This window comes from Squalius cephalus (genome assembly GCF_949319135.1).
Source record: "Squalius cephalus genome assembly, chromosome: 13".
NCBI lineage: Eukaryota > Metazoa > Chordata > Actinopteri > Cypriniformes > Leuciscidae > Squalius > Squalius cephalus.
In genome coordinates, this window is record NC_137134.1 from 20,348,910 (window position 1) to 20,370,765 (window position 21,856).

Below are 21,856 nucleotides of genomic sequence, written 5' to 3' on the forward strand. Positions count from 1 at the left end.
AGCGCATTTGATTGGACAGGAAAAGCTGAAGTGCAGCATGATGTCATCAAAATCATTGATCTATAGGCTAGTGGCAGAAGTGAGAGACTGAGTTTTGAATGTTTATATCTTCTAAAGTCAAATTTTGTCATTGTCTGCATCCGAAATCGCATACTTTCCTACTATATAGTAGGAAAAACACAGTATACACAAGTATGTCCGAATTCACAGTAGCCTACATTCAAATTATTCACACTATAGAACGTATGCCTACTTTTTTTTAGATGTCATGAAGTAGGCTAAACTTGTTCAAAATAAGAGAGCTATGCGATTTTGGACACAACCATTGAAGCACTGGCTTATATATAACAGTAGCCTATAACGCTAACCTATGAATACTAAAAAACAAAAAACTTAAATTTTGATTTCATGGCGACTTTAACACTATTATTTTAACAGTTTGTTTCATTGAAATTAAACGAAAGTAATTCAAATCAGATATTTTGTCAAACAAAAAGATTTCAAGAAGTTTGCGAAAGTGGGCGGTGATTTATTACTTAATTAAACCACCGCAGGTGTCAGACATTAACGACGAACTGTGGAGCAGTTGGCCAAATCTTATCTTTTCGAGTTAAAATGATGAAAATCGCTGCGTAAACGCTGTTTGTTAGTTTCAACAAGCATGCATAATGTTATCCATCCCACATGTTTCTACACAGCAACGCAGTTTCACTTGTCAAAGGGACTGAAAGTGAAAAAACACAAAAGCGGATGCGCCTCAGACTGTTCTGATGTGTGACAGTAGATTCAGTCAATGTGCGATACTATTGGAGGAGCGAGACAGAAGCTCGAGCTCGGAGTGTGTAAACCTCGCATCAGCGCTTTGAAATGGGGAGCCGGGGGGTGGGCAGGGGGGTTATATCGTAAACTAAAAGACATACGCGGCGGATCTAAACATCTAAAGCTTAAAATGTTCTCTAAAAGGACAAGGGAACTGATAAAGACGCACTCCATGTCAAAGAAGAGCCGAACAGGAAGCAGCCAAGCGCCTCTCAACTCTCCATCAGTAAGTCGCACAGCATCTCTCGCCTTTTCCTCCTGCCAATCAACTTGATTGACATTTCACCCTCGCGCTCATGTTTTCGTGTCGTTTTCGACGTTGTTGAAACATATGTGTTTTTATCTGTGTTTTCAAAAACAAATATAGACTTTAAAGCGTATAATTAGACAGTTATGCTACAAAGAAAAGGACGGACTAAACTTCCTCAGTGTGATATGGCGCAGCAAGGTGCAAGAAGTTCAGGTTTTGCCTTACTTTAGACATTTTGTCTTTTTCATTTCTGGTTTGAGGATTTTCTTTAGACTTAATTACTTTTCAAGGCATATGTTGCAATACAATTATGAGAAATGATGGGAAACAGTGTGGAAAGTTGATTTTGTAACGGACGGTAGCTGGAAATGTTAAAGCGTGGATCGAGTAGCAAAAGCTACAGTCCTTACGCCACGAGTCAGAGAGTGAAAAAATCAAACAGCAAAACTAAATTGGACATCTTGCCAAATAGACCAAACGTCTGGCTCAAACAGGTGGGTTTTTATTGAAAACTACTGTAAATGTTTGTATGTTACTGTTAAAAATATGGATGTGTCGTGTAATAAGTTATGACAACATGTTTTTACTTTGCTTTAACTAATCAAGATAAGTCAAGCGATTTTCAACTTTTTTTTTTGTTATACAAGATTAACTGATTTTAAGTCAGTTTAACGTTATTTAAGTTGAAATGACTTAAACATCCAAGTTATTTGTACTTAAAATTAAGGCAGCAACTTTATTTTACAGTGTACAAGTCAACCAGAGCGGTATAACCAGATATTGTAAATTATTATAATTATTTTTTTTTTTTTTACCTTATAATTGGCTTAACATGGAATGTTTTATCTTTGTTCTAAAAAAAATTCTTGCTGTTTTTGATGGGGGAAAAATATAAGCAAGCTTCTATCTATCTGTTTAAATGAAATGTCCTTTTTTGTTAATTCGATTTTGGGATAACACTTTGTTTTTTGGTCTTTTGACACATTGGTTTGTGTAGTGCATAATTTTTAGGTGTTAGTTCATTATAGATGTGACATTTTTGGTTGCTTGTCCTTGTGTTCACTCTTTTAGGAGTGTTTATGGGCCTCAGCTAGGCCTGTTAGTGTGGCATCAGCTCTTCGGGGTGTGACAGGAAGTAGGCCACGGTTGCACAAACGCTCTTGTGAAAGAAGTTCTGTTTACTAACAGCCATCTATTGTAGTCAGCCACAGATCTTGTTCTCCATCCGCAAACCTACGTTCTATGTTAAAGTTTGCATGCCACGTTTATCAGTTTGCTCACACGGTTTCCCTTTTTTCGTCACAATCCAGCTCTCTGCTCTTCAAGAGCAGCCTCGGAAAGATGTCGTCGATGCCGCCGCCTCTTCGCCCCAGACGTCCTCTAGTCTGTCTCCATCCATCCTGGAAGTCCCGTCTTCCTGTCCCGGTACTCCTTTGACCCAGCACACTAAGCTGGTGGGCTGCCCGTCCCCAATGGGCACCCTAAAGCGGCCAACTTCTCTGAGTCGCAATCCTAGCGCAGCCGGCTTCCCTATCCAGTCTTGGGTCTTCAGTAAGGGTGCAGGAAAATCTGTCATCTCCCAGAGTCCTTCACCAGAGACGCCCGAGACCACAGTGGCTATTGAGGTGGAAGACATCCCGTCGCTGCTGCGTATAGTGGAGCGGTTTGCCAAAGCAGTGGAGAAACTGAAAGATGTTGTGCTTGAAGGTAAGATAGATGATGATTTTGTTGGAGAGAATCTATATGACATGGATTATTTGGGGTTTATAAGTTTTATAAACATTTATTAAACGTGTGTCCGTATTTATCTTTTAACTGAGATGTGCACAACAGCACTCCATACTAATCTGCCTCATGACGAATTGCACGTCGTACCGCAAACATCACCTTCCGCTGTGGATCATGTGATCGTGGAGGAGAGAAAGGGGCGGGGCTGAGTTTGCTCAAGAGGCCCTGTTCTTTCTGTAGCTGCAGTGAGGTTGAGTTCCTGTGGTGCGCCACAGTGGCACAGGAAACGGTACTCTCAGAAAACACCCCCTTCCGCTCTCAGGACTCGTAAAGCAATGTCATTTAAGCACCAAACCTGTAGTCGTACCCATAAATACCGAAATCAGTTATTATATTTGAAGCTTTCTGACAACTCGGAGCTTATGAACCGCTTTCTGACAACTCGGTAGAGTCGAGTAGGCTCCTTATAAAAGCACTGTGTTGGTATAATGATAAAGTAATACCATGGTACTTTGAGAGATTCTGTTAAACCTTTTTTTAAACCTTTTTTTGTGGCGAAGAATCCAATGAGAGTCAACCCTTTTAAATAAAACAAAAAGGCAGCTATAAATGTTCACATTTTGGGACCCATTTTGCATTTTATAAATAGTTATTGTTTATATGAGTTGTTTGATTTATTATACTTTATCATATTTGATTGATTAAAGCTATTGAATGATTAAATATTGTTTGGGAAATATTTAGTGTGTATTACACTGAGATATTTGTTCTATGCAGAGTAAAGTTAGATGTATAAATCTGAAGATAAATATTGATCAATTCAAACTTTTTGTATAGCTCTTTTCACAAAAATGTTCCCAACCAAGAAGCAATCCCCTAAAAAGAAAACAAATTCTGTTCAACAATTCTTGAAAGTTGTGTTGCAAGGAAGGAGAGAAGAAATTTGTGTCTTTTAATTTTCTGGCAAACTCCTTTACTCTGCATATAAATGATTTAAAAAAATGACTAAACTAAATTTTTAGTTTAGTGTAGCTTAACTTGATTATCCTGTTTGTCTCAGAGTGGGAATTCATCTTTGACACTGGTATCATACAAATATACATAAATACACCAACATAAAATTACACTAACTTCATAATTCCTTGACACATATCAAGCATCCCATAATAATATTCAAAAGGTTAATCAGAACAGCAAGTTAAAATAGAGCTATAATGCCATTATCTTGGATCAGTTAGAAAAAACATCCTCATTTCAACCATTTTGTCATGTTTTAGAAATATCCAAAGTACTGCTTATGGCATGGATGCGTTTTAGTGGTTGATTGACCCATGGCACATTTTCCACCAGGCCTTTCTGTCTTCACCAGAAGCTTTTTTTCATTATTATTCATTGCAAGTGGCCTACTTTAAAAAAAAAAAAAAAAAAAAGTTCATTTGTTCGTTGTTCAATTGTTCGTTGTTCATGCTTCCCACTGCTGTATAAGTCAGGCTGAAGAGAAACTCAACAATAACAGTTCTGGCCTAGGTGTTTGTACTTGGAGAGTTACAGTTAGGAGATACGACTGGAGGAAGTGGCTTGTAGACGTGTAGACGTGCAGACGAGAAAGCAGTGCAACACAGTGCTAACAAACGGTCCGTCTTGCATCATCTTGACTGTTTTAGGATCAGTGCAGATTTCTTATGCTTCCTGTCAGCATGACAGACATTGACGTTTCGGTTAAAGGGTTTTTTGGGTTCACTAAGAAATATCCTGGTCAGATTTCTCCCTATAAAAGAAACATTTTGAGAAATGATTTAAAACTAAGCCTAATTTATTTTACTAATTTGTTTTTGTTAGTTTAAATGGTTCTTTGTCTTTGTTAATTGTTTGTTTCAGTTTTTGTTCAATTTTGTTAAATAAATAAATGGACAAACAAAAATATTATTTTTAATAAACGTTGTTGTTGTTGTTTTTTATTTGGTAATGTTTATTTAAATTGTTTTATCTTTTTGTTCAGTTTATTTAAATTGAGTTTGTTTGCATTAACATTTTGTTATCAGTGAGGAAAGCAGTTGTTCGCCATTTTGGCACAAATTAGACGTCTTGGACTGAAATGAAGTTTCTGAGCTTGTGTGTCTGAAACCCATTTTCAGCTGATAAGAATGGATGTTGTGTAAAGCTGCACGATTAATCTTTAAAAGATCGCAATCTTGATTCGAACAGCCACACGATCTCATTCCTAAATGAGTGGTTCTCCTGTGTCTATTAAACTTTTGACAAAATCACACTGGAACATTAAAATCTGTGTTCGCGCTGCCGCTGATCCAGAGAGAGCAATTATCATGTATAGGTATGAAACGACTTTGCAAACAGTCTTTTCAACCACACAGTTTTGTTATTTCTGTTACAAATATACCTATTATCACAGAACTGGGGAAAGTTTATAGTTTGGATATAAACACTGATGTCTACTGAAGTGATCAAAATGGAGATTGGCGCTTCAAATAACGATTACATCGTTACGCCAGTAGGTGGCGACAGGTGACTCTGAAATTCAAGAGATTCATTCAAAGAAACTCAGATTCATCCAGTAATGAAACAAGTGAACTATGGAGTGAGCGAGTCATTGAATCATTCACTCAAACCAATTTTTTTTAATAAAAAAATAATTTTAGATAATTAAACATTTTAAATGGACTCCAGCAATTAACATTTTTCAGAAAATCTAGTAAATTACATGTTATTTAGTTTAATCTGTTCAGGTTTGTGGGAGAATCATGATCTCAGTTTGAAACGCTAAAAAATTGTGATTCTCAATTTATCCAGAATCACGCAACTCTAATGTTGTGGATGTTTTTTTGCAGACAAACAGGAGAACCGGCGTCCGTTGGCCCATGAGTGTCTGGGGGAAGTTCTGCGCATCCTTCGGCAGGTCATCAGCATGTACCCCCTCCTCAACACGGTGGAGACGCTCACCGCTGCCGGAAAACTCATCTCACAGGTTAAAGGTTAGAGCAATCATATGCTAAAATACCAAAAAGAATGTGACATTTGATCTTAAAGGATGGATTTGTTTTTTTCTTTGTCAGTAGTGCATCCGGTTTTTAGACTGAGGCACGTTCACACGACAATGATGAACTAAAAAACAGAAATATTTTTCCTTTTCGTAAAGACGACAATGTTGTCAAAACGATCCCCATTCACTCGGATCCACAAAAACAACTCCAGGCCAGTAGTTGATGTCACTTTGTAAAGAAACACTACTATAGACTGAACACGTAATGCGCATAATGTCACCATTTTCACAAATTCGTTTACACTGAGACATAACGGTATCATTTAAAAAAAAAAACGTGCACTTTTAAACCCGTTTTCAAAAGCTTGCATTTTCAGGCGCCCAAAACGCCGTTGTCATGTAAATGAACGGCCAAAATGCATACGTTTTTAGTTGAAAACTATTTTTAAACCATTTACCGACCTATTTTGTTTTTCCTTCAGGATACCACTATGAAGTGTGCAATGAAGCGGACAAGAAAGATTTTGAGAAGGCCATTGAGACCATTGCTGTAGCTTTTAGCAGCAAGTGAGTATGGAGAGCTCAGTGTGAACTGATTACACACTATTAATGCGTTTCTGACTCTGATAAGAAGAGATGTGTGAAGTAGATGTGACTTTATATCTATCTCATCATTGCTACTTTGTTTCTTGGAATTGCAAACTTTACCTCTCAATTGCCTTTTCTTTTTTTTTATATACACGTTTTGCAGTATGCATACTGAGCATTAATTTGCTGAATAATTAGAATACATGGATGGTGTATTACATTTACCAAAATGTGCAGTACACAACCAGAGAACACTGCTTGGGATACTGTATCCCACAATGCAATGCGGGCGACTTGATTTTCTATTTTGGATGTGAACTGGAAGTAATTTCAGGCATGATTTTTAACATGTCTCCTTTAAATAACTTAGTTGATGCCTTGAGTGTCATTTAAATTAAAAAGAAAAATTTTAAAAAATAAGTGAGGTCGTGTGATAATCTTGCATAATTTAGCTTTCAATTAATTCAGGAGGAAATTAAACATTTTGTTTTTTTGGTATTTATTGAAAATTAATTTGGGTTGAAAATTACATATTGTTTCATTGGTATTTATTTATTTAGCTTTTTCAATTTGTTCAGGTGAAATTGCACATTGTTCCTTTTGGATTTCTTTTTTCTTTTTTATTCACTCAGGGGGAAATTACACTTGTTTCTTTGGTATTTTTTTATTTAATCTGATTAATTCTAAGGAAAATAGCATGTAGTTCCTTTTGGAAAGTTTTTTTTTTTTTAAATTGTATTTTATTTTCACAGTCGAAATGAATAAACGCACACAGGAATGTAGTGCCATGTGGCGTTCTTTGCATGCGTTATGAAATCTCTGTTAGATTGACATTAATCGTAGCTCTACAGAAATAACAGGAAGTTGATCTGTGGCTTCTACACTTACAGCCTAAAACCCTCAAGGATCTGTTTTTGAGTTCGAGCTGATCATTATCAGCACCTGATGTGCTGCTGTTTTCACTTCTAGTGTTCTGATTCCTGATGATGTCCTGCTGTCATATTCATCCTGATACACTTCGTAATGGCTGCGCAAAATGTTGCTCAAATGTTCATGAGAATATCTTGCGTTGATTCCCTTGCGGCCGAAACATTAAATCATGCACCAGTGTAGCGTGATGCTGTTTTTGTGGCAAGAACAAAGTAAAGAGGAAGTTGTGAACCTAACACAGGCATCTGATTATTCTCCATGGTCATTATAGGCATTTTAGTGTATAATTCAATTGCAGGTTGACTCAGTTTGCCCTCTAACGTTACATTCTGATACGTTCAGAGAAAGCTGAGATGTTATTTCTGTCCTCAGTGTCTCTGAACTGCTGATGGGAGAGGTGGACAGTAGCACGCTGTTGTCCGTGATGCCCACTGAGAAGAGCAGGGTAAGTGTGTCAGTTTCACTGCCTGTAAAGAGCGGATGTTGCCAGCAGGTTTTGACTTCCTGAAAGTGCACTTCTGTGATTCATGCTGTTGCTCTGTGACGCAGTTGTCCCCTGAAATAAGAATCACATGGAACACAGTATGAAGGTGTTTTACATATATATATGTGTGTGTGTGTGTCTTCTCTCTTCAGTCTATGGAGAACCTCTCGGGTCACGAGCTTTTACACACGCGGAGTGATTCATCTGAGCTGGGTACATTTTGACAAATTCAGACATACAGAAAAATAAGTAGGAATGCAGTGATGTTATAAATGATTCTAATCAAAAAGCCTCCTGCAGAACTTTTAGAATAATTTATTTACTTTTTATATTATAAAACTCACGTATAATAAATATTTATTTAGAGATCTTTAAAAAGTCTCCTGAAGAACGTTTTAAAATTAAGATTTACTTTTATTATTGTACATGTATGTATTGTATTTACTTTAGAACTCATTGTATAATATTTAATAATTCGTTTATTTGATCTTTAAAAAGTCTCCTTAAGAATGTTTAAAATTAATAGTAATTTTTATTGTAATGCGAGAACTTTAAAAATGTCCTTGCTGAACATTTATAATTATAATATTCATTATAAATGCATATTTAGTTTATTTATTTAGAGATATTTATAAAGCCTCCTGAAGAGCATTTTTTTTAAATTAATATTTATTTTTAATATTGCAATAAGAGAACTTTAAAAAGTCTCCTGCAGGACATATATTATTATTGAGTTATATTATATAATATTAATAATTATTATTTCAAATATTACATATTTACTCCCCCCTCCCCCCCCCCCCCCCCCCCCCCCATAAATGTGTTTGTGTGCTGCAGCGATGAGCTCTGAAGAGGTGGACATTATCCTGCAGCGCAGTGAAGGTGGTGTGGACTCGGCTCTGACGTACGCTAAAACCATCTCCAAGTACATGAAGGATCTGATCAGCTATGTGGAGAGGAAGCTTGCGCTGGGTAGGAGCACTATAAAGACAAATAGTGATGTTTCTATATAAAACACGATTCTGATTGCTTGATCCACATTATGTAGTAATTATTGCAAATAATAATGTTTTACAATGTTTTACTTGTTTATTTTCTGCCTTTTTACTTAATATTTTACATATTAAATTGCAATTCATATTTATCTAGAGCTGGAGTTCTCCAAGGGCTTACAAAGGATCTATCAGTCATGTAAACAGACCATCACGCAGGTGAGATTTGATCATTGTCTGCAGTTCTCAGGGTATCTGTTGTTTGTTTGTCTGTCTGTCTCATGCATCTCTTTTTGTGTCCATCAGCCACACATGCCCTTCTTCTCCATCTACTCTCTGGCTCTGGAGCAGGACCTGGAGCAGAGCGCTGGGATGCATCAGGCAGCCTCCACCCTGAACAACCAGACCTTCATCATGGTAAAACAGCCATGTCATCCTTTCATCAATAATAATAGCTGTTGTTATTATTATGATGATGATTATTATGAATATGAAAATAAATATATAATATTTTCATAATTCATATTTATTTATACTTTTTTCATAGTCCTATTATATATATATATATAATTATTTTATATATAATTTTATAAATAAGTTTTTTGAATATCATATATTAACTAATTATAGAATATTATATTGTTTTAAAGTAAGAGACATCTATTTGTTTTAAAGTAAGAGACATTTATTTTTAGTTTAAGATAACTTGGTCTCCTGCTAATCTTATTTAGTGATACAATTAATAATGTATTCATGTATTTACTTTAAAACTCATAATTACGTAATATTATAGTATTTATTTAAAGATAAGAGATCTTTTAAAAGTATCCTGCAGAATATATATTAATAATAATAATAATAATAATAATAATTATTATTATTATTATAATGTGGTTATTCATAGATGTATTATATGTAATTGTTGTTAAATATATGCTAATAATATGGTAATAATTATAATAAATTATTTAATAAAATATAATATTAATAGTATGATAATACAATTAATTATTCATTAAGAACATATGTAATTATTTATAATTGTTAAATATTTGATATAATAATTGTTTAGTTATATTATATAAGTTAATAATATTTTTATTATTATTAGTATTATTTGTATTAATATATAAAATGTATAACTGTAATATTTGATATAATTGTTACATTTATGACATAATAATAATTGGTATTAAATAGATGTTGGAAATAATAGGTGTTGTGGTTAAGTGTTAATAGTCATTTTATTATTATTAAATTTTAGTTGTTGGTGAATATTTTCTTAATACTTTTTAAAGTTGTTTTGTGGTTGTTTTTGTTATTAAATATGTAATGTTGTTGTTGTTGAAAGTTTTTATTATTACTATTATTTATTAATTATTCCTCTTTAATATATGTAATATGTTAGCCCTAATTATTTATTTTTTTCTAATTGTTCACTGATGGTGTTAATATCTTGAAACCTGGAGCATGAAGTATTTTGATTTTTGAAGCATTGTGTGTTTTGTTCATCCACAGCCTCTGCTGCTCCGCAAACAAGAGCACGAGAAGAAACGCAAGGAGATCAAGGAACACTGGCTGAAGGCCAAGAGAAAACTGGTAACATTTACTATCATTCATCTTTTTAGCTATCAAAAACGCATTCAAGCTCGAGCCAGGATGTGTCAGTACAGGTCTATGAACGTTGTGTGTGTTTGAACACAGATGGAGTGTGAGGCGAACTTGCGCAGGGCTAAGCAGGTCTACATGGCCCGCTGTGAAGAGTACGACAAGGCCAGGACTGCCGCTAACCGGGCCGAGGAGGAGGGCGGCAGCTCGACCACCAAAGCAGTCGACAAGAAGAAACGCCTGGAGGAAGAGGCCCGCAACAAGGTCAGCACTCCCTGCCAATTAAGACACAGTAGGAAAAGTGTTTGAGCAGGTTGAGTTTTTGAAACTGTGTGTTTGTCTCAGGCTGAGGAGGCGGAGGCCACGTACCGGACCTGCATCGCAGATGTGACCACACAACACCAGGAGCTGGAGCACATGAAGGTCACGGTTCTGCGGCAGATCCAAGAGGTCATCAAGCAGACTGACCAGACCATTCGCTCGGTATGTGCCTACATAAAGCTCAAAACAAACACTCGCTATAGAAATCAAAGGTTTACAACTGCAACATGATACAAAGTTTCATTTGCATCATAAGAATAATAATCTAGCTAAATTAAAAGATCGGTTACTGTTGCTCGTCTTAGAACAACATTCATTTTACCATCAGAATTTATATTTCTCGATTATAATTAATTTTTTATTCCTTTAAGTCCTGTAACTTAACACTAGAAGTGCCAGAATTCCATAACTACTAGAACTGCCGCAAGCGGTCATTTTGACCACTAGATTCCAAACTCTATATCTTTAATGATAAATACCCAGTTGAGAGATTAATGCATTTATTTTATTAGGATATCTTTTAAAAACAAAACAACACCAAACTGTACATTTAAACAAGTTTAATTATACATCTATAAATAATAATATCTGTAGATGTCCTGAACAAAATGATGGAGTAGCCTGTTTTAATGTTTACACTGTTCGATCGCGCCCGCGCGCGCCTTACACACACACACACACACACACACACACACACGCACACACACACACACACACACCATATTCCAGCCTGTTCATTATAGCCATAATAAAATATAATAATAAAAGTCAACCTAACGTATAAAAATTCCACTGCTCTGTTTATATAGTCAGTAGTAGCCTACAATTCGTACCATTTTGCGCGTGTGAAGAGGAGGATTTTTTCCGTCGATATTGGAACGTGAGTGAAGTACAAAGCCTATAATAAAGAATAGTTTACCATCCAAATACTTCGCAAATTTTGAAACATTTTGATTCTAATTAGTTACGTGAGCCCAACGCCGCTTACTTTCACTTTCGCTTGAAAGTAGCCTATTTCATTTTGGCTTGTTTATAGTTATTTTTTTCATTCTTGTTCTGAATATCATTACATTTAAATGATTTGTTGTGGAATATGTTTTGTATATTTTTTACCACATTTTATTGTTGTGTATATTGGTATATGTATAATAATACCGCAAAATTCAGTGCGGTCAATCTGACCGTCTATGGCCGAAATAGGTAAATATGTTACTTTTTTTTTTTGCCTTATGTGTAATTTATATGAAAAACATTTAAAATGAAAATACAGACACTTTTAGGAAAAGTCAGGTACCAGCAGGATTTTATTTATTTTTTCAACAAAGTTATTGCAGATATAAAATTAAAAATGGTCAAAATGACCGCCATGGCAGTTCTAGTGTTAAGATCTTCCTTTGAATGAACATTTCACAAAAGAAAGTATGATGAACAAAATCACAGTAGGTCTAGGTGTCTTTATTACAAGACTCGCTTATCCTTTTTTGCTGAATTCATCTGTCAAAGCAATTTTCATTAAATATAGTAAAATACAGCAAATATTTTAGGATTTGAAGAGTACAATTTGTAAAAATTGTAAAATACAGCAAACATATAAAAAAAAAAACTATAGCAAATAAGCAAATGTTGCATTTATATTAAGGAAATATTGTAAAATACAGCAAAAATATTTGTTTAAAAAAAAAAAGCAGCAAATATTTTAAATGCAACAAAATATATTAAGGAAATATTGTAAAACATGACAACTTTATTAAGGATTTTTTTTTTTTTTTCAAAGTGATATATCAAGCATAACTATTCCTTACCAGTGATTCAACTATTTTATAATAAAATTTCTCCAGTTAAGGGATTTTTAAACCCTGATCAGGACATTTATAGAGCTTGTTTACTTGGTTAATGACCCAGTCATGCATTACTTGCTGAAAAACAGCCAACAAAAACTAATCTAAATCCAGCTTGAGTGGTTTTAACTGTGTGAGAAACTCTTTCCAGGCCACCATCTCCTACTACCAGATCATGCACATGCAGACGGTAGCGCTGCCGGTGCACTACCAGACGCTGTGTGAGAGCAGTAAACTGTACGACCCGGGACAGCAGTACGCCACACACGTCAAAGACCTCCAGATGACCGAAGAGCCTGAGACGCATTATGATTTTGAGGCCTATTCGGCGTCCTCCAGCCAGTGAGAAACAAGCTCCTACAACGTGTCATATATCATGGAACCGGAGGTAGATCTCACGTTAACGTGTTCTCTTGAATTCAGGCCGTCGGCCAGAGCGCGTACCGACAGCGCTAACGCTGATGCTCAGAACAGCGCTGAAGTGCAGCAGACCACAGGAGAGGCGGGGGAGACGAGCGCCTCTCAGAAAGATGACCAGAAGAGGGGTATGTGCATATCTATATATAAACATAAATATGATATTTATTTATAGATGTTGAGGGAGGGTTGGTGTATGTACATAAAATAGACATGCAAATGGTTTTGATGCATTTTTTAAATTTATTTCCAGCTCGAGGTCTCTTGGCCCACAAGTCCTGGGGCTCCACAGTGAGTGACACTGACAGTGTCGGAGGAGGAAGTGGCCTGGGATCCCCGACTACCAGCACGGGTACAACTTATAAGCATATATGCTTATTTTATGCTTGTGATTGAAATAAACCAGGCCTATTAATTTATTATAATATCTAATTTTCGTTAGGCGTTCACTACTACTTCTTTTTCGGTAGGTGACATAAGTAAAATGGCCCGGACATCATCTACAGGAACTATGTCATCAAACGAAGATGTTGATGAGAAGGACTCAAATGTTTCTTCCTTTGAAACACCAAGTGAGAGAACAGTGTGCACACATTTTCCTTTCTAATCTGTGCCTGTCATCTGGTTTCTCACTGTCTGCTCAACCTTTTGCAGATATAAACGGCATCGAGCCGGAGATTGTGGTGCCCACTGGGCCATTTCGGAACGTGGGGTTGTCGAAAGCCGCTCAGACGCACAAACTGCGTAAACTGCGCTCCCCGTCCAAATGCAGAGAATGCGACAGCTACGTTTATTTCCAGGGAGCGGAGTGCGAGGAGGTGAGGTCCACTGCGTCTTATAAAGTTTGTCCTGTTGTTTCAAATAAACCAGGGTTATTAATGTCGGATTTCCTCTTTGCAGTGTTTCCTGGCTTGTCACAAACGCTGCTTGGAGACTTTGGCCATTCAGTGCGGCCACAAGAAACTCCAGGGTCGCCTTCAGCTGTTCGGGCAGGACTTCTTGCAGGTGTCCGGCAACAGTCCCGACGGGATCCCCTTCATCATCAAGAAGTGCATCGCTGAGATCGAGAGAAGAGCTTTGAGAATGAAGGTACGCAAGCGACGAGTCAGATTCAGCAGGTCTCGGCCAATAGAAACACAATATCTTAATGAGTGCATCCTTCCCTCTCTCTCTCTCAGGGCATTTATCGAGTGAATGGGGTGAAGACGCGGGTGGAGAAGCTGTGCCAGGCGTTTGAGAACGGCAAAGAGCTGGTGGAGCTGTCACAGTCCTCACCACATGACATCAGTAATGTACTGAAGCTTTACCTGCGCCAGGTGAGACTCCATTATATGTAAACATTTCGAAAAATCATTCAATATAATATTGTGGAAATTGGGCGGTTTTGTATATTATATTCTATCATGTAAAATTTAATTATTTTAATAAAAAATTTAACAGAATTTGCATTTGTTCACCCAAATGTAATTAATCTTTTCATTTTTATCTATTGTATTTATTATATTTAATTAATATTAGTAATAAAAATATAACTTTTGGGGCATTTTGGGGTTCCTCAATTATCTAATTTATATTTATTTTTTTCAAATAAATTATATTCATTTATAATCAATTGTTTATATTTTAAATATTATTAAATTAGTTGTTTTTTTTATCTAACTTTTATATATTTTATTCTTTTCTATTTACATTATATTATTAATGAAAATATAACCGAATATGAATTTGTAGCTTCATCCAAATTTAACTCATTACATTTTAATATAATAGAATGCAATATATAAATATTAATAAAAATTATAATTAGAGAATTTGCATTTTTGGTAATAACTATAATTTCACAATTAAAAAAATGTTCAGTTTAATATTTTTTTTAAATATTATACATATAATTATTTACAAATGTAATAAAATGCATTCGCACAAATTTTATTAATAAAATGTAATAATATAAAAGTTATGTATTTTGTTATGTTAATGTATTATACATTCACCCATGTTACACTTAGATTTATTTCTTTTTTTCTCTCTGTTGCTCAGCTTCCGGAGCCCATCATGCCCTTTCGCCTGTACAACAGTCTGATGGGTCTGGCAAAGGAAAGCCTGGCTGTAGTGGGTCCAGAGGGAGCTGAGACCGGTAAAGGGCCTGACCTGGTGGACCTCGGCTCTGAAACGGACCCTGAACTCTTGGCCCTCGTCGAAAGACTTAAAAATCTCCTTAAAGAGCTGCCCAAACCAAACACCAACACTCTCCGCTACATATCGCGGCATCTGAGAAGGTAAGAGGCAAAGAAATGACTTCCTCTTACATTTAAGGGCTTATAAACATACCTTGGCAGATGTAATTAGCAGCCATTTATTAACCTTTTAAATGTGAAATATCGCTCTGTTTTCAGGATTGCAGAACTGGAAGAGGACAATAAGATGAGCCCGAGTAATCTGGGCATTGTGTTTGGGCCCTCACTGATGCGGCCCCGGCCCTCAGGGGCCACAGTGTCCCTGTCCTCTCTGGTGGATTACCCATACCAGGCCCGCATAGTGGAGACCCTCATTGTGTTTTATTCCTCCATTTTCCACTCTGAATCCAGTCGGTCTGCATTCAGCAGCACGACCAGCGCCCAATCCCTACAGCAGGTTTGTGATTCATATGCAGTGTTGGCTGCTGGGAAAAACCTCATGTTTTGTAACAAGTGATCTATTTTAATAGGCCAACTTTTTAAAAAAAAAAAAAAGGTTTTTTTGAAAGTATTAATTCAGAACAAATGTAATGTTTTGGTCTGTGCAGCAATGCAGCATTGAAGAAGAACACTGTTTGAATGATGAACAAAGGATCACAGATGAACCTGGTGCTGCAGAATCAGACAAGTTAGAGGGCCACGGTATTTCATTTCAGTATTTTATACTTATATATATATTTATATATTATTTTATGTATTTATTTATTTATGTATATTTTATAAAAAATATGTATAGTTTTTAATTGTATTTGACTATTATAGTTAGATTAATTATATAATGAATTTATTCATATTTTATTTCTATTTTAAATATTTTATATATGTTAATTTATCTTAAATATTGTCATTTAAATGGCTTATTAATTTAAGTTGGTTTTTAATTGTATTTATTTGATTTTAAAAATACATAATATGAATAAAACAGTGTTTTACATTGTATTTGTTTTGGTTCAGTTTAAAATAATAGTGACATTTAAACTTAGTTTATTTACTCATTTAATTTGTTTTTTAATTGTATTTATTTGACTGCTTTATCAGTTTATTCATATTTTATTTGAATTTGCCTATCCTTCTACAAACCATTATTTACATATATTTACAAGTTGGTGTGTGTGTGTGTGTATATTATGTGTGTGTGTGTACACACAAAAACATGCATACGCACAAGTATATACGTGTGTTTTTATACCTTTTTGTTTTATTTTGCCATTACTGAGATACTTTGTGTTTATTAAAAATGTGTAATGTTGTATCATGTCTCAGCAGAGAGTTCTACAGGAACCCCTGGTTCTCTGGAACAAAGTCTGGACTCTGATTCTGATCCAGATCCAGATCCAGATCCAGACCCAGACGAGGAACAGGGCAGAAGTGAACTACTGCCCCCCAGCCCTACAGATCAGGCACTCGACGGGACCACCGAAGACCAAATGAGATCGCCTGTCCTTCTGGTGAAACTGCGGTGTCCGTCCAGCTCAACCAACGAGCCCCCTGCCCTCCCTGAGACCGAACCACCAGAGTTAGACGAAACAGAGGAAGTACCAACAAGCCCACTGGCAGCGTTAAATATCAATCAGAGTAACGACAGCGCCAAAACACTCAATCTCTGAGTTTCTCCCACACACAAGATTGCTGGGGTTTGTTTGACGTTCCTATGTATTTCTAAAGATGTGTTTTAATATTTAAATACTTAATCTTCACCTTAACATCCTGTTAAATTTACTGGAGTTTATTTTTTTTCTCATTTTCAGCTTTATTTTACAAAAAGCAGTACGCTTACGGTGCCATCAGGCAACGATCTATCATGCGTTGTATCCTATGAGATCACCTTATACTCATTGTTGAATATGGTAAATTTTATGTTTGTGCTCATCTTTTAATAAAAAAAAAAATTCTAAATAATCAATACCTGTTTATAACCAATTCCACCAAACTTGACATGGTTACATGCAAATTATAAACCCAATGAGGAAGAGGTTGTATAAGGTTTCATTTTTCTTTGTTGCCACAAGTAATGCTTGGTTGGTTAGTGAACAACTGTGCACACAGCTTCCTTTTCATTAAACTTGTGGACATTTGCTTTGACAATGGCTTTCAGAAAGAAGGTGGTGAGTACTTTCTTTTTTCCACTTTCCACAATGAAATGACACAAGGAGAGACTGACTTAAAGAACCATATTTATTAGTTAAAGAGCATTATTTAAAAAAAGACCTTTCACTTTCAGCAGTTGGAGAAAATGCCACACCTGTCAAAGGAAAAATGAAACAAATCATTAACTTACAGCATTAGCAACTAAAAATGTGAAATATAAAAGACAAATCATTCATTAGTAAAGACCGTTGAGGTTAATGAGGCTAAAATAACATTGATTTACATAATGGCAACTTGAATTTGGATTATCAATGTTGAAATGTATATAAAAAAAACACAATAACAGCAAATAAAATGCAATTACTCAACATTAACTGAACACTCTAGTAGGGTTTGGTCTCTTTAATTTTAGATACAATTGTTTATCGATTCCAATTTGGTACAGTCAAACATCGAAGGTATGTTTACATGACGACAACATACTAAAAACAGTAAAGTTTTTCCATCGCGTTTTTCGCGTACAGACGACAACGTTGTCAAAACGATCCCGTTCACACAGATCTGCGAAAACGACTAAACGCTGTATTACGCTGCCAGGCCAGTAGGTGGCGATGTCACTTTGTAAAGAAACACTATGCACCTAAGGACTGAACATGTAATGCGCATGACGTCACCGTTTTCACAAATTCACGTTTTTGTAGTTTACAAGGAGACGATGATGGTATATTTCTCAAAAACTTGCACTTTGAAACACGTTTAAAAGGATATTTTGACAATTTTGTGTGTATTTCTCTCAATTCAGAATTAACTCAATTCAGTATTCATGCACAATCAGGCAGATTTTTATGCCTAATTGAGTTTTCTTTTACATCTTGTGCTTTAAAACCACATTAAAATAAACACACAGGAATCGATAAGTGAAATTGTAAAAGTATCCGATTCCAGAATTGAAATAGATTTTTGATTCCCAAGCTAATGAACTAAACCAGAAATACTGACTTCACAAGCATTACTGGACCAATCTGTATGTGATGTACCGTCCAGCAGTTTCACTCGGTCTGATGATCTTAACAACCTGAAAAAACACGGCACAAGTTACTAACCCCAAATATTTTCAGAGATGTAAAAATAAGAAAACTGCACTTTAGATATTTCCCACCTGGCCTCTTTTTAAGCCAAAGTAACGGGCGACAGGATCCCCAGCTTGAATTCTGGGAAGCTGGCTTTCCTTTAGTTTACTGGAGAGGAGCTGGTTAAGGCTAACCAGCAGTATCCGATCTAAAGCTATAACTACAGATACTTCTACAGTAAACCGTTCAATTGTGTGTGAGCAGAGAACCATGACCACATGTGCTTCCAGGCACAAAAGGATACTATCGTGCCAGTAACTCGGTTACTTCCTCTTTAGTCATCACTATGTGCTCTGGAACAAGCTGAAAAGAATAAAATCACATTGTCATTGCACAAAAAACTGGCTAATAATTTAAGTCCATGTAAAAATGCAGGTTTCTTCTCACCTCGTGTTCAGTAATGTTGATTAGAAGCTCCTGCTGAAGAAACTGCTCAAGTATGTACTTTGGCGCCATGTCTACCAGAGACTGAAATTTGAAAGACAAACCAAGTTAATTATCTTGCGTGATGCCTGCAGGAATCACATTTGTGTAGGCCACAACTCAGAAACGGTTTGAGCACTTCCGGTTCCATCGTTTGGATGTCAATGGTTCTTTCAAATCGCTCTCGCTGTACTTTGATGTCATAGACCCATTGGTCTGTGCAGCCACAGACTCTCTTGACTCTGTTGTTAAACACGATTCTTTTAAAAAAAAAGTTGAAATAATCTTAACCTCGGAGTCGGACCTCAAAGTAGGACTGTCTTGTGTTGTTACTGTTAAAACCAAATTAAGGGAGTTTTTAGTTTCGGAACCCAACGTTTGCCCTCTATAGCTTACATTTACTTCTGGCGACAATAATTAGGCTTCAAAATTCATTAAAATTGTTCATTTGTGAAGATTGATAATGAACAAAACGTATAAGAATCAAACTTCGGTTGGTCACAGAGCTTCTTTTCTGCAATAATCCAAAAGCCAATGTAAAACAGTTTGCTGAGGTAGCCAGGTTGACGCTAACTTCCGGTTGGCCTACAAATTTATTTTTTATTTTTTATTTTTTTATTTGATTGGGACAGTGCATTTTAATGAACATAACATGGAGTACATGCATGTAAAAATGCCGGATTATAGCCAAAGGCTAATTTCCATCCGTAGTCCCACGTGCTAGGATCACACAGCTCACAAAAACATTGTAAAATAAAATTTACATCTACAGTCAATTCATAAATTAGCTAAGTCCTATATACAATATTCAAACAAGACTACATTCAACTTCACAAACACTCATCCATATACACATTACAACGTAAAACAATTTAAAAAAGGATAAAACATACATACTAATGTGTACAGCTTTGATTTGCCCATAGCCATTTTTTCAGCTGGACTTTAAACGAGCTATATGTAGTACATTCTCTTAGTGTTAGAGGAAGACTATTCCACAGGTTCCCACCCCGGACAGACAGGACCGTCTGACCGAAGGTGGTACGCCTGTGAGGTATTATCAAGTCTCCTCTAGTAGAGGCTCGTGTGGTCCTCAGAGAATTTTCTTTGGATTTAATAAAGTCCTTCAGAGGTGGCGGAGCGAGGGAGTGAAGGACCTTATATATCAGACAGGCCATTTTCAAATTAATCATATTTTGAAAATCTAAATTTTGAGCAAAATTCATCCCTGCAGCGTTCTAATAGGCTTGTTTGAGATGCGCCTCGCCTGAAGAGTAGGCGACTGCAGAATCCAACATGTCTGCGAGTTTTTTGACATCAGAGGACCACACTCGAACATTTCTAACCGGCTAACCGTGATTGGTTCTGCACAGATTTTGCTCATCTCAAACAAGCCTAATAACCTTCCATATAGAGTGGTGCAGGTATGACATCACTTCGTAGGCCTTGCTAACAAGGTGCTAAATGGGACTACAGAGGCAGTTGGGGACATTGAACACCTTCACGCTGAAAACCTAAACTCAGTCCACTTTTATGCTTATAATTGTGCTCTTATAAACTATTATAATTCAAATGTTCTGGGAAAATATTTTTAGATAAAAACTGAAAGAGTTGTCAGTCAGAAGCTTAGCGGTGGTGACGTAGAATTCGTGGGACCGCGGTGTAGTTCGTTTATAGCCTAGCTTTAGCTTTTCACTTCTGGCGACTGCATTTAGGCTTACAAAACGTGTAAATATCACAGAGCTTGTTTTGTTTTTTAGCAATAATCCAAAAGCCTATGGGAAAACCTTTTGGGATTTTGTCGAGGGAACCAGTGTGATGCTAACTGCCGGTTGGCCTACAAAGTGACGTCATACCTGCGACCTTCGATGTCGCAGTGAATATGCTCGAGGGCTCGCTCACCTGTTTGGCGGAGGGCGTCATGCCCATCTGGACTACAATAATGGCCCGGGTGATGTTTTCTTCCTGCATACGCTGACAATACATCTTTATGGTTTTGATGCCAACCTTTGGTTCCTCTGAAAGCAAGATAACAAATATGATGTATAACTAGTCCTAGACATCCGATTTATATCAAACATCCATCAATAGTTCTTAATGGAAGCGTTAAACAGGGCTTCCGTTGAAGATACAACATACCAGGGAAGAACACAAACATCTGGTCGGTTGGATCGTCGTTGTGGGCGACCAGGACGGTGAGGTCGGTTCGCCGAGGTCGACCCTCACTGGGTTTGTCTCCAAACTGGCTTCTGAACTCATCAAGAGTCTGATCCAGCTCATCTTGCGTCACCAAATAACCACGATCGTGGCAAAGCTACACCGAGACGACATACACAATAATAACATTACATATTTGTTGTTGTTTGGATGTGTACTGCAATAATGAAGCATTAAACTCCTGCGGATCGGAATAAGAGCCACAATAACGGTCTACGCAGCATCATGGCTTAAGTTACACTAAACAAGTTGTGTTGCTGTTCATTTACCTGCATTATAGTTTTCCTAATTTTCCATAGTCTGTAAGTCTCTTCCTCGTCATCCATATCGCGTTAAAAAAGATGATTAATACAAAATATTTCGATCAAAACAGACCGCTGATTCGAGCCTTGTACTGCACGTTTGCGTACCGCTGATGGCGCGTGTATATGACGTCGGACGTTACGCCACAGCCTAACTACAACGCGCACTTTGATTTCGTATGTACAAAACAATACGCACTTTTTTGTAAATAAATAAGCTTTTATTACAATATCATGTTAATAATAGCAAATAAATGCGATATTAAGTTAGATTGGTGGTTGTTATTACACATTAGAGCTAATCTTCATTATTTTATCGTTATCGATTTATTCTGAAAACAAATATTAAAAGTGAGGAGGTTTTGTAACAATCCAGAAACAGTTCTGAGTATCTTGAATTTCATGTCGAAAGCTTATTTTACTGTCTATGGTCGAAAGTGCGTGTGATTTCAGCAAATAGGTTCTTCGTATCAAAGAACCGGTTCA

General features: G+C 36.4%; 2 protein-coding genes across 5 annotated transcripts; one reads left to right on the top strand and one right to left on the bottom strand.

Annotated features, from left to right (window-relative positions):
- Nucleotides 1–579: 579 nt before the first annotated feature.
- Nucleotides 580–17,641, top strand: arhgap45b (Rho GTPase activating protein 45b). Of its 4 annotated transcripts, none has more exons than XM_079890082.1 (23): nt 580–1,563; nt 2,380–2,776; nt 5,644–5,787; nt 6,278–6,362; nt 7,686–7,758; nt 7,950–8,010; nt 8,635–8,769; nt 8,947–9,008; nt 9,096–9,206; nt 10,308–10,388; nt 10,494–10,661; nt 10,743–10,880; nt 12,708–12,898; nt 12,980–13,101; nt 13,227–13,325; nt 13,444–13,545; nt 13,628–13,791; nt 13,874–14,062; nt 14,152–14,289; nt 15,014–15,252; nt 15,370–15,607; nt 15,759–15,852; nt 16,474–17,300. In XM_079890082.1, exons 1-23 carry the CDS (start codon nt 1,438–1,440, stop codon nt 16,815–16,817), a joined length of 3,501 nt encoding a protein of 1,166 aa, XP_079746208.1. In that variant the 5' UTR covers nt 580–1,437; the 3' UTR covers nt 16,818–17,300. The 4 variants fall into 4 exon arrangements, with proteins under 4 accessions (XP_079746208.1, XP_079746209.1, XP_079746206.1 ...); XM_079890083.1 differs by having other exon boundaries at nt 581–1,563; nt 16,477–17,641; XM_079890080.1 differs by having other exon boundaries at nt 582–1,045.
- polr2eb (RNA polymerase II, I and III subunit E, b) lies at nt 17,368–21,842 on the bottom strand. Its single transcript, XM_079890160.1, has 8 exons — nt 21,338–21,842; nt 20,991–21,165; nt 20,754–20,869; nt 18,816–18,896; nt 18,673–18,731; nt 18,458–18,536; nt 18,298–18,373; nt 17,368–17,452 (listed from the first exon to the last, which is right to left on the bottom strand). The coding sequence occupies exons 1-7, from the start codon at nt 21,392–21,394 to the stop codon at nt 18,308–18,310; spliced, it is 633 nt and encodes a 210-aa protein (XP_079746286.1). The 5' UTR covers nt 21,395–21,842; the 3' UTR covers nt 17,368–17,452; nt 18,298–18,307.
- Between the last annotated feature and the right edge of the window lie 14 nt (nt 21,843–21,856).

Coding starts and splice junctions, on each gene's coding strand:
- polr2eb (XM_079890160.1), bottom strand. CDS start 21,394: ATGGATGACGAGGAAGAGACTTACAGACTATGGAAAATTAGGAAAACT. Junction 18,897..20,753: donor TGACGCCCTCCGCCAAACAG/GTGAGCGAGCCC, acceptor TTCAAATTTCAG/TCTCTGGTAGACATGGCGCC. Junction 18,537..18,672: donor ACCGAGTTACTGGCACGATA/GTATCCTTTTGT, acceptor GCTCCTCTCCAG/TAAACTAAAGGAAAGCCAGC.
- arhgap45b (XM_079890080.1), top strand. CDS start 794: ATGTGCGATACTATTGGAGGAGCGAGACAGAAGCTCGAGCTCGGAGTG. Junction 8,011..8,634: donor GAGTGATTCATCTGAGCTGG/GTACATTTTGAC, acceptor TGTGTGCTGCAG/CGATGAGCTCTGAAGAGGTG. Junction 9,009..9,095: donor GTAAACAGACCATCACGCAG/GTGAGATTTGAT, acceptor TGTGTCCATCAG/CCACACATGCCCTTCTTCTC.